Raw genomic sequence first — 13,251 nt, forward strand, 5'->3', positions numbered from 1 at the left:
TTAGGATTCTGATTGCCCAAACATGTCTCCATTACAAGGTTCCCACACGTTCCAGACATTCAAAAGAATAAAACTAAAGTGTTTGGCAATGAGAATGAATTTCTCTTCTGAAACAATTGGACACATCACTTCATATTTTTATAAATATGGCTTCAACCCTAAACTCGATTTAGAATATTTATCTTTGTGGTCAGGTAAATCTCATGTCATGTCATTCTCTTATGCTTCTCTCAGACTGCATGTCCCTCACAAGGCTAGTGAATTACACACAATATTCAAGGACACAGCAAAGCCTTTTGAAAAATAATTTTTCACTGTCAAGTTCCTACTGTCTATCAAGCACAGTGTGATGACAGCCCTTCTGCAAACACATACTTCACATTCACGCACATCTACATCAAGATCAGGCATCCTAAACAGGATTGTAACTCAGGCATTAGAGACAGGGATAAAAAGCGAAACACTTCATTATTTAAGAGTCTTAACAAAACAGAAAATCAAAAGGAGCTCCAAGAAGCCTCTGCGATAATGACAGTTCCAAGGTATACTTGGGCAAAAAAAATAAATAACAAGACAATCTCCCTAATAAAATTTTTTCAGGTTTTTTTTTTTAAATGGAAAAAAACAAACAAACAAAAAAAACCAACTCTGATACAAGAAGTATTTGCAAACACAAGACCTTAGTGAAAAAAGTATGGCAAGCAAAGCAGGAAAAGAGAGACAGCTGCCACTCCAATAAACTACCAGTGCTGTAAATTCAGGACTGCCTGGTACGTTATTGGTCACAACTCAGAAGAACATCCCCGGCTCAGAAGGTCCTTTACTGCCCTGCGTGTAGAAGCATTACCTTGTTTCAGAGCACCCACAGACACGAAGGAATCCACTGTTTGCCGCTGATAAACTGCTGTTGGGCAGCAAGGCTCCTTGCCTCAGCATGCAAGAGGTGCTTTCTGTTCCCCACGTTACCCACCCACCTGGCATTTCCTCATGAGGAAAAGTGAACACCGGGAACACTGTCTCATCAGCAGTGACCGGGAAAGTACTCATTGCTGCAGCTTGGCCTCTCACTCAGCTAATTGCGTAACGACGAGGAGATGAGCTGTCCCGTCAGGAAGCAGTGCAGGAGACACGCTGCTTCCCCACTGCTGGCTGACTGTGCCCGCAGGTCTTTCTGTAGCTCATTTCCACAGCAACCCACATGGCCTTCGTGTTTGCTCTTGAGACTCTAAAATTCTCTTGGACACCCTTTTTCTTTCCTTCATTACCTTCCCCATTCCCACCTCTGCTTTTCACCAGTCTTGGTGCTTCTTCACACCTCTGCAAGACAAAAATCCCTCTCAACCTAATTCCAACAAGCTCTCCCCAAACTGGATCACAGTGTCAACGTGAGGCGTTGAAGAATCATCCTCAGAGAGAGGCAAAGAGAAGACCAGGAGTGCAAAGCCTGCTGAAGTTGGGCATGCGGAGAAGGAGAGTGAAAAGAGCAGCAATGCTGGACAGTGCAAGATCCGTACTTCACACCAGCCATACGCCCATGCTGCTCTTGGCACCAGAGAGCAGAGGTCCACACGATGGTCAAGGTACAAAACTTCTCAGCACGGAAGCAACTTGGCTGCAGAAAGCAGCGGACAAACTGGATCATCATTACTTGGGCCAACCAGCCATCACTCCAGGCCAACTCTTCCTTTTGTAATAATTCTGTCCCCACCCCCCTCAATTCTGTAAGCACTGTTATAGAATTCCAAAGTCACAAAACCAACCATTAAGGAATTCTGTCTGTTCTTCCTGGACTTGCACAACATGCTACTTCAGTACTATTTACATCAGGAGGTCTTAAATGACTGCAGTAAACCTCATTCAGGACAAGGCCTACCATTCCCTGATGGTACACTGCCAGCACAGGGAAGCCTGGAATCATCTGTGCATCCTTAATACAACAGTCTTCAAAGCACTTGTGCAGAATTTTTCTGACACCCCCAAACATTTACTTTCAGGTGAATGGCATACACAAGTCCAAACTCATTGAGCCAACATGCAGTGTACCCATCACATTTATTTTTTCAGCTTTTATGATGAAATGTGGCAAAAAGAACAGGACTGCCAGCGAAATATGAAGAATAAAGATCCAACTAAGGATCAAAAAGAACCTGGCTACATAATTCAACTTCTACATCTTGAAATTATAATGGAAGGTCATAACGTGAATCGTGCCATCCTTTTGAAAATGGCTTCTCTTTCTAATGGAAACTCTGGAGACCTATCCAAAGTTTCTTGGCTCCACTAATGACATAAACTATCTCCTCACCCGGCACCACACAGAGCTACTCTACGCTTCAGTTACCCAGCAATGTGACAGGACAGAGAAGCGCTTCCCCACATCTTGGTAACGGTGACAGGACAAGCCACAAGCAGTTAAGATACCACAGCATGTGAGCAATGACAAGGAGCAGACTTTCCCCTTCCCCCAGAACTTTTCTGCTGAAACCAACTCTCAGAACAGTATCTGGGCTCTCAATTTCACATCTCGCCCCTGGGTGTTTATCTTCTACTTGATTTTACATTAGTGCAATTATTCATAATTACTGTAAATAATTCAAATGCAATTATAGTAATTGCATGATTCCAAAGTATAATATATAGCGAAGGAATACGTACCATGAAAATAGCAATTAATCACCAAGAGTTCACAAAAAAGAATCCCTTCTGGTGCTAAAACCCAAATCTACGTTTCCACACGAGCACAAAAGGCCGAAGTTACGTTTACTACATGACCATGGGCCTGCTTCCTTTTTCCTTTGGAGTCTTCAGCTATGAATGCAACTACACCCTTTTTGACAAGTGTTATTTACGAACCATCTGTCTTTCTCACTGCCACTAATCTTGTCCATTTTCATCTGAGCTAGAGAGCTGTCATCTGGTCCTCCCTAAATTCAGTCTGTCTGCAATTATTTGTGTAACACCTTCATCGTACAGGCAATTGATCAAGCATTATGCAAACACAGACTGGGTCTATTTATACTGAATAAACTCAGTTCGACTTTGTTGAAATGCTTTCTGATCACCCCTTTCTTTTGTCTGTAAAGAACAGAAAACCTTTTCCAGCTGCATTTCAGCAACGCTTACAGGTACGCCCATATGTGCATGCACATGTGCTGGGCTTGGGGGGAGAAAGAGAGGTCGCCCACGCGTGTCGAAAAGAGCAGACCATCACTGCTAGACAGGAAGCTCAGAAAAGAGGAACTGATTATGCCTAAGTTTAAAAAAACATCTCCCACACAATCAGCGTGCAGAAAAGCTAAAGAGAAAAATCCTTATCCTGAGACAATGCAGTTTCTTTCGCAGATGTGAGTGGGAAGCTGATGGAGGAGTTGGATTTGCAATCCCTTTGGGGCTGGCTGTGAGCCAAACAGAAGACCACAGAGCCAGCTGTGGCCTGTGGGTTGCCTGCTAGAAACAGCACCTCCTCCTTTCTCTTACTTTTTTTTAATTGTTGAGAAATTCCAAGTTTGAGATTGAAGCGCTCCTAAAATAATGTGTTCTTTGTCAAGGACGAAATGAGCTGGACTGAAGGACTGTTCAAAGTGCTGTGCGTAACAGCAAAGCTGTAAATCCTTTAGAACAATTTGTGCTCGGCTTTGGACGGGCATGGCTCCTCTATCAAACAACCTAAACAGCTCCAGAAACTCCAGTCTTGTTCAGAACAGTGGTAGAGAGACACTTGCCAAGTTGCACCTCCTAAGTGCAGCATTTCACCTCTCCTGTTCCTCAGCATCTCTGCAGGGCAGAGAACTGCACGTTGCAGTTTTTTCTACTAAGGCTTATGGTTTGATTTCCTTTCAGTACATTTCTGAGTCAATTAGGCAAAGGTCCACCCTGCTTTTCCCTTCCCGGATTTGGGCATAGCACAGAAGAAACTCAGGCATACAGCTCGTTTTCTGCACAGAGACAGCATTTTACATTTCCTGTTTGCTTTACTCCTGGGTCTTTGCGTTCCCTCTCATTTTGTCCCAGAGTTCCGAGTTTGCCCTCAGCACCACCAGCAGCACTGCCAGGCTGGAAGCTCAGTAAAGCAGCAGCAATTATACCGAAGATCACAAGATCTCTACCACCACCGACCACCAGAACTGCAGGATGCACGAATGTATTGGAAGAAAACAGACACCATTTCTAGAGTGCAAAACAACGACTAAAAAAAATAAAAATCTTCATCTGGCTTCTATTTTGTTTTGTTCAACTCTTGAAATTTTTCTCCCACCTACTCAGTTCTGTTTTTCTAATAGCAGGAAGATGGGCAGGGTGTGTGTGTGTGAAGATTGCCAGATAAGAGATTCTCAAATCAATGGAATAAAGTTCTGTGTTTTTTTGTTTTTTTTTTTTTTTGGTAAGTGAAAGCTTTGTGCTTGGATTTAGCAAGAAAATGAAATCTGTTTCAGTTCACATGTGTAGGTGATCACTATAAACTCTTTCTTTATAGACTAAGCTATATTTTCATCAAGATTGGGTACTAAAACATAATCCGCAATTAATTTCCCTGGATCGAAATCAAAATGGCTTATTTTCTCTTTCCTGTGAGTTTTTGCTGGGCAGCCATATAAGCAATAAATATTCTGGAGAGAGCTAACTGAACATTAGTATTCCTGTTAAAATTAAAAGGATTTCGTGGAGCCTGAGGATCTTTTATTTGGTTTACAAAACCTACCATTTTTGCTGCACTTAACAGAGTGTATAGTCTAATTAAACAGGCACTTCATCAACACTTAGAATTTTTTTCCCTCTTTCCACTTTCCTATTACGCAGAGACAAAGTGAACGTGGATGATACTTTAAAGTCATCACACGCAGAATAAGGTGGCATACATGCTTTTGACAGAGATGAAGGTTGGAAATTTGATGGCTCAAACTGCAGCACTAAAACACACAAGGCTCATTTGGGACAGACTCCACGATGCAGGAGTCAAGGTCACACTGAAGAGCATTCTGATAGGAAAGCAAAGCCAAGAAACATGGTAGCTAAATTTCTTGAAAAGACAAGTATGTTTTCAAAGGTCTGCTCTTGGTGCAGACAGATCCTGATCACAAGGTGAAACTTAATAAGTAAACACACAAGGAGACATAGCAATACTTCTCTGGTGCAAGATTTCATTTATTTGAGAGCTGGGAAGCAGACTCCCAGGCCTGGTTAAGTTATGGAGATTTCAACCAAGTTTTAAATAGGCTACATCTTTTTGAGGGATGAACGCTATAGTTTTTAGCAAAAACAGTAGTGGGGTGAATTAATTCTTGCTTTATGTTCGGAAGAGTTTGAAAATTATTTGCTTTTTGTCACCCCAAAAGAATCTTATCAAACAACTTCCACAAATAATTCTTGAAAACTCTTAAGGTTGACAGTGTTTTGAACAGGAAACCTTAATAACTCATATGTTCAGATGACTCACACCAGGTTTTACTGTTTCTATTTCTGCTGGCTAAGTCAGTTCCTAAATATTGTGCTCTGAGTATGACTTGACTAAAAGCAAACATTCTGTAATATTAATTTAGAATGAATTACTTCTGCAGTCTGCCCCGACATAAAGCTCATTCACCAAAATAACCACAGAAAGTGAGTCATGAAAGAGACAGAAAATAAATTTAATTGGGGAGAATATTAGCATGAAGCTATTTAATAATTTAATAATTGTACTTAAGATGTAAAGACAGAAATAAATAACTGAAAACATCCAACCTTGGCATACAGGAGAACAAAATACCTGATTTCAACACGTGAAGTAGAAAAACATTTCAAAACATTTATCCTAAGCCAATAAAAAGCCCCAGCAACTGTAATTTTGGATGACCGAGATTTGCAAAACTGATCTTAAAGTTCATGTTTAAGTCTTTCAAAGACTGAAACTAGGAGCACATCTCTCTTCAGCTGAACCATCTCTATATTCATTAACTCAGCATGACTGATCATCAATCTGAAGTTAGATGCAGCAACATTCTGATACTCCTGCATTCATTGCAAATCAATAAATAGAACAAAGAATTAGATAGCCCTGAATCAAATGAGAGCTATCACTCATTAATATCAGACACCCTTTTCACTGGGATCACCCTAACTTTCAAATATATGATTCAATAAGTATGCCACGTGGAACTGAAAATAGCTAGAGCTCATTTGGTTATGAGGATGTCTTGTTCCGTATGTTTCTGATGGTCTATATTCCCTGAGGGCTCGGCAAAGTGAGATGAAGGCATATATTGAAGATGGAAACATACAGAATTAAGATGATGCTAGTAAAAAAAAAAAAAGACCAGGGAATGGGACTGAAGTCAGACGTTGAAATGGAAATGTCTGTGGGGGCGACTAAGATGGTTTTAAGCCCTTTAGGGAAAAAGATATAAGTAAACAGAGTTCCACAGGTAATTAATGTGATATAGGGAAACTGAAACAAGTTGGAATGGAATCAGAATAGGCAGAACCTAAAACAAAACAACAAAAAAAAAACAACCCACAATGTCCTGGTCTGTAGCAGCTGACTCAGCTGGACACCTCAGTCTGAGAGAACCATTTGTTCAGGCAGTCCTCTCCGAGCTGGTAATTTCACAAGCTCACACACTGCAGGGAACCTGTTCTGCCTGGCACTGTGGCAATCTCAGGCAGAGCCAGAAGGCAAGTGAGCACCCAGCAGCCAGACTTCCAGCTCCACAGCCCTTCGGTGACCCAGACGCTGCATACTAACTGAATGTTGCATTAATTAAAATAAAAAGCAATGCCTCTCAAACATCTCAGAAGCACCGTCATACATACTAAGTGATTCAAAGAAAGCAAGGATAAGAGGAAAGAGTATTCTGGCCATGACATTTTATGAAGTCAGAGGATACAGTAGGAAAACACCAATTAGATCATCTAGTCTATACTCTGTAAGCAAAAGACACAGTCCTCATAAAACGTTTCAGGCATTAAAGAGAGGTTATTTGACTGGATACTGAGCCAAAAAGCCATGGAGATACTGGCTGGAGCTATTGCACCAATCTACAAAATTTAGTAAAACCTAAAAAAAAAACAACTTTGTTGTTAAGATACAGTTAAGACTTTGGGAACAAACATGACTTCTGGAGATTAAGAAAAAATCATCTGCTAAACAGCTTAACCAGAAAGCTGTAAGAAAAATAAACAGAAAAGTAAAAAACCTCAAAGCACACACAGACTTCAACAAGAGCATTTTCTAAGAAAAGTAAAAGCAGAAGAGCAAAAGACTGTTCAGCTGTATTAGCAAGAGAACAAAGTAAAGAAAAAATTAGGATTGCTAGTACAGTGAGAACAGAGTTTAAAAACAACCTTGCTATGCCTCCAAAATGAAACAAATATTCATTCTGACCATTCTCACAACAGGCAATTTATGATAATCATGGGATCAAAAGCAGAATAGATGATGGAAATGAGAGTATGGAAATGACCAAGCTTGAGGTAGTAGCCAAATGCTAATGTGCTCAAATCAAGTTCTGCTGTGCTACATAGCAAATTATTAATTAAACTGAAGATGATGGGAATCCACTTGAAAAGCAAAAGAAAAGTGCCCGGTGAGGAATATGGTATGTACTTGCAGAAGAACAAAGGTGTGTAAAGAAACCATGAATATGACGAAACTAGAAATTGGGAAAGAAGAGGGTTCAAGAAGAAACTAACAATTTAACAAATCAAAACAATACGGTTCTGGCACAACCTTTGCAGAACTGATGGGAGCCAGGGAAAGAATTATTTTTAAGACAAGAGCTTAAGAAGGAAGGCATGCTACTGTTCACAAATCCAGTCAGCTGGATTGATCCAGTCCCAAACCCTGAATTCCTAGAGGTCTTCCTATTGCTGCAGAAAGACTCTGGAGGAGATAAGAACTGTTACTGTTTTTGGAGGACACCAAACTAAAAGACAGAGGGAGCAGCTCAAGCACATCAGCAACATGCTTTCATTCCATGTTTACTAGTGGTAACTAGGCAGAGAGCTAATATAAGGTAGCTGAAAAGTCTGTGCTGCTAGCATTTACAAAGCTGAGTATCTGTGGAAGATATCACATACTGCTAACCAAGGTACTCCATTTACTGATGAGCATTTTAAAGCAGTAAAGGTCTCGGATAATTATCGCATCGCACTGCCTGCCTCACAATGACACTGACTGGCCCAACTAGAACATCACAAAACACTCCACAACTCTTCCAGAAAAAAAGATGAGATTGGTCATTTGGAAGAACACCTACTCTTGTCTGAAAAGCCTAGCACAGAGGTCATGCTGCCACAGACCTTGAACAGAAACATCTAAAAAAGTCTTGGCCAGCAATTGGCTGTTGTCCCACATCACCTAATCCCTTTTACTTCACGCTGGCAACAATGGCAGTGTGTCCCCAAAAAGGGCCGTTTCCCTCCCTCCCCCTTTTCCTCTTTCCTAACCTCCCTAACGCAGCTTTACAACCTTACCTTGTTTCCACGTCCACCTCACACTGCCAAAGCACAGCAGAACTGTGACAAACACACACCACCTCTGCTAAGGGAAAAAGAGGGGGTACCAAGAAGCTTTGTGTGCAGGGAGAAGAGCCCTGAGCTGCCTGAGAAGGCAAGCAAGCGGCTGTATGCAAGGAGCGTTACAGTGAGGTAAAGCAGGGCCCACAGAAATGAAGGAACTAAGAGAAGCCGCTTCCTTTTCCTCCAGTTGCCTGAAACTTCTCCTCCCCTGAAATAAAACTTCTGGCCACCTTGTTCCTAGCATCAGGAACAGAACCAGAAAAAGACGTGTATTTTCTAGAAACAATTTTTCTCTTGTTGACATTGTCTGTGCTTTATTAGACATGGAACTACCAACAGGGCTCTGTTACCGTGAGCAAGGGCTCCAATACTCAGCTTCTTTGGCTGCAAAATCTACCCCGCAAATGTGGTCTCCCACAGGACTGTTATTGCCATGACCCTCCCTGCAAGGAAGCACTTACCTGTGGGAAGTCCTTTCCCCCTCAGCCTCTCCCGAATAGCCTGGCTCCTGTCTGGCTGCAATTTTTTATCTCCATTGCAAGCAAGTTGATCCATCTGCAAAACAGGCAATGACGCCTAGTTACGTACTGAAAGAACTCATAGTAACATTAAACTAGCGTCCATTAAATAACGCACAACACAAGGTAGCATTGAACATTAAAGTTCAAGTTCGGAGTACAGGCTCAAATGTTTCAAAAGAAAAAATGGTTTCACCAGCGAGACCATCCCCTGTAGTACTGACATCTGAATACTCAGGGCAGGATTTTTAGCACACAACTGGTTGACTTTTTTCTAGTAAGTATGAATTAAGTTCACAACTGTGAAACTTAAATACATCCATCCCTGCAAACTCCAGAGACAGCACCACTTGAAAACCTTGTGTTCCATGGTTGCAACATGACTGGAACTTGTGATTAGCCTGATGTGTCCTCTACAGAGTCAAGAGAACTGTCTCGTACCTGAGAGGTTTTGGTTGATAACTCAAGCAACTTATTTTGTATGTAATACCTTATGCACTTGTGAGAAGTTACATTTATCCCCACAGGCACGTTCTTTTTGTATTCCAAAATTCACTGTTCTTATTACTAATTTTTAGCTTTTTTTTTTTTAAACACCACTTCTCCAAAGAAGTGATTTTTACATACACAATCAATCATTCATTAAAAAAAAAAAAAAAGCTTATTTCCTGTAACAAAGACTTCTCATTGAGGTGTTTTGATATGGTGGCAATCAGCCCAACCTAGACAGTGGCTTAGCTGGGAGGTGGGATGGAGACATCAAAGAGCTTTATCCAACACAGTTACTGTGCAACTCAACATGAAACAGGTTCAATCAGTCCTACGCTGTATTGCCCCTTACAAAGGATATTAACATCAAGTGAAAAGATGCAAGAGGATCTCTCACTGTGCTTCACATATCACCCAAGGACCTATTGCAGAGGTCAGGCTCCTCCAACCTTTGAAAAGCCCAGGCAGGATCAGAGGCACACTAAAGTTTACTCTGGTTCTGAAAAAACAGCTTTACGTGCGTTTCTTATTAAACTGAAATTCAAGGACACATACAGAGTTAAAATGTTAAAACCAGCATGGAGGGCTAACTAAGGCGCAGAAAAACCCAGAAGCACAGCTATGTTGCTGTTGTTCTGTCAACACATGGCTCTACTCAACTGTAAAGCCTCGACTTAGATTAAGACATACTTCTGCCAGAGGAAAATTAGAATATTAGCAAAGCTTCAACGCTGGATAACGTCTAGCAGTCCTGCTCCTTGGTCCTTGCCTTCCGTACTTGGCACAGTACGGGAACCCAGCAGCTAGATTCAGCACGTGCATTTAGGACCACCACTGCTGTCCTTGGCTGGCCAGGCCAGTCAGTTTGTCACACTAACTGTGGAGACCCTTTGCAAGCCTGGTGACAAAGACAAGATGAGCAGAAAAGCAGAAAATTTGCTAAGCAAAAAGGGCCATTAAGAATCTGAAAATGAATGACTCAATTCTCCACACTGGCTGTTTCTATAGCTCATGGCCTGATTTAAGATTTAGATCTTCACTTTAGTAGCTTCAGTGATTAAGGCCTTGAAGGCTTTCATTTCACTGAATCACAAGCCAGATCCATTTGGCAGCTGCACAAGAGTTTGGACATTGCAGGGAGGAGCACTGGACTGACAGACTTAACAGCGAGGAGCAAACCGGATTGACAGACATAACCTCACACATTAGACAAATCTGGAACTCCGACAGCGCTGCTTCTAGAGCCCTGTCACAGACAGCTTCTGCTGAACATTGGACAAACACAGGGACCTGTAACATCATGCAAGAACTTCCAAACCAGATTTATAAAGAGCCTAAGTAACTATTAAATAATAAAACAAATTGTTAAATGACAGTACTATCAACTCAAATACTTTTCTTGTAATTACAGTGCTATGTCTCTAGACACCAGTTTTTTACATTTGTGTAACCTCTACGAGATAGAGTTTCAACAGTATAGAACAGGATAAAACTCAAGATCACCACTGCATATCACTCTAGCAAAAACATACTCCTTGGCATTTGTTAGAATTATGAACAGAACACAAGGAAAAGGAAGCACTGACAAAAGAACAATCTTAACAATATTGACAATTTATGGCCTTCCTTGGAATTCAGAGCCTGAAGTCATTTGACTAATCTGTGGCTACGTTGTGATGGTTTAGGTGAAGGCAGAGGATGCCTGTCAGGAATAGTAACTCTGCAGGATGATTTCATGTAGCATGCTTCACTTCTTACAAGAGTTCAAGGCATTTCTCATCATTAGACAATAAAGTCCTCCACAAAATCCTATCTATCCAGGAGCTGAGGAGAAGTGCAAGAGAACTGGCACACTGACTAAGAAGTCCTTCTTCCAGATAATCATTGACTGTCCCAAAGTCAAGAACACTTATAAAACAGAAACACCACAGCCACCATTTTTGCAGCATTTCAAGTAGGAATAGGTCTAATGTTTGCCCCCAGAGCTTATGTTTTTTCCTACTTCTCCTCCAAAGAGGATAACCATTTCAGAAAACTATCTTCCTCAGCAACAGCAGCTTAAATCTTTATTCCAGGAAGAATTGTCGAGTGCACAAACTGTTACCAAGAGGAGAACAACTCTCTTCCTACAATTTCAGAGTTTTTCCCTTTCAACAATCCCCCTTATCACAACTGCAACATGGTCAAACAAGAGGAAGAATGACTGCACAATGACTCTGATTTAGCAACTTAGCTCTCTTCCTGCTGATCTCCCTTAACCCTCAGATGCGTACGAAGACTTACCCCAGACAGGCTTCCCAGAACCAGTCTGACTAACTGTTTCACGTATGAAAAAGAAGGGGCACAGTTGCTGTTCCGTATGTGGGCACTGCAGGCATCCAGAACGGTCCGTACAGATACACGGGCATAAATGACATCTTCACACATGCCGAGGAGTATGCTGTTGAGATGCTCTCCAAGTTTGATAGGCTAATGACAAACAAAAATGGGAGGGAGGTGAGAATCAATTTTAATTGTCACCTGCAGCACACACATACAAACAAAAGACATTCAACGTAATAAAATGACTATTCATGAGGCTTATTGCCTACATCAAATGAGTGCCAATGTGGAAGTCACCATCTAGGTGGTAAGAAGTTGCAGTTACAGTCATTGGACAATCAGCCAGGATCTAGATTTGGCTCCTACAACTGTATGGTCCCTACAAGCTGCCTGATCTGTACCATCAGGACACTGCCACTTTCCTTTCTCAAGGGCTTAATTACCAGTGAAAGGGTTTTGCTTAAAGGTCTTTGCTGTTTTTAAACACTCTGCCAGTCACGATGTCATAAAATTCAGTCCTCATTACAATCATTCTGTAAGACTCTGTCTGCCACACTACTTTTCTCTAATTCCACACTTGGATATTTTTTCACTCCAGCTGGGTCAGCATTTCCAAAGTCCAGTGCCACCACCAAACATTATCAATAAAGAAGTAAGGTCTCAAGCAGCAAAGCCACTGGTCAAAAAAACAAACATATGGTGGAGAACAATCTAGGTTTGATTATCCTCTCCCCAACCAGTTAATCCAGCACACTGCCAGTGGAATACAACTCCACAGGGTGCGCAATGGTCAGAGATAACACCTGTTCTCAGGAGCCACCAGTACTTGAGGACTCAGCTTCCCCCTGTGCAACTGTCCCATCGCGGGGGGTTATCTACAAAGCACAAGCTCTGTCGTGTGCTTTTTGACATAGAGCATTTTAAGACATAATCTTCCCACCTTTCCTGTGTTAGTGCTCCTGATTTATTTTTTAAATGGTGCCATAAATAACTCTTTTGGATCACCCTGGTATAACTAACATAGGCTTTTCCCACCTATTTTTCCAGCACTTCTTCTCCCAAATCATACAAATCATTCTTGCAGTTCAACCAAATTCCCAGCAGAGAAGCAGCCCATCAACCAACAAATGCAGACAAATAAAATACAGTGAAATTCCACACATACAAACTAACACTTAAAAGTTATGCCATACACAGCCTGTCCTTTTGCCTCTACTACCTCCACAGGTCAGAGCACCAGAACATTTGGTGGAAAATTCTGTACTTCTGCTCCCCCTTTCTTTCCAGACATACCACACCACACTTTGGAAAAACACTGAGCGAGAGAAAGCATTGAGAAAGCACTTCTTCTTGCTGCATTACTATAAAACTGTTGCTACAATCTAATACTAAAGGAAGGAACAAAAACATGGAAGAAAATTCATTC

At 41.4% G+C, this 13,251-nt stretch overlaps 1 protein-coding gene across 8 annotated transcripts in view; it reads right to left on the reverse strand.

Moving 5' to 3' along the window:
• PTPN13 (protein tyrosine phosphatase non-receptor type 13) overlaps positions 1 to 13,251 on the reverse strand; it is a 129,708-nt gene that overhangs the window by 78,765 nt on the left and 37,692 nt on the right. For all 8 annotated transcript variants that reach the window (XR_010831397.1, XM_048074371.2, XM_048074372.2 and 5 more), the window contains 2 exons: positions 11,787 to 11,972; positions 8,958 to 9,051 (listed from right to left, as the gene is read on the reverse strand). Coding sequence is in view for 7 of the 8 variants with exons in the window: in XM_048074371.2 (XP_047930328.2) it covers positions 8,958 to 9,051; positions 11,787 to 11,972 (280 nt within the window). In the remaining variant the exon portion in view is untranslated. The remainder of the gene's footprint in view (positions 1 to 8,957; positions 9,052 to 11,786; positions 11,973 to 13,251) is intronic.

Source organism: Anser cygnoides, chromosome 4 (genome assembly GCF_040182565.1).
Source record: "Anser cygnoides isolate HZ-2024a breed goose chromosome 4, Taihu_goose_T2T_genome, whole genome shotgun sequence".
Lineage (NCBI taxonomy): Eukaryota > Metazoa > Chordata > Aves > Anseriformes > Anatidae > Anser > Anser cygnoides.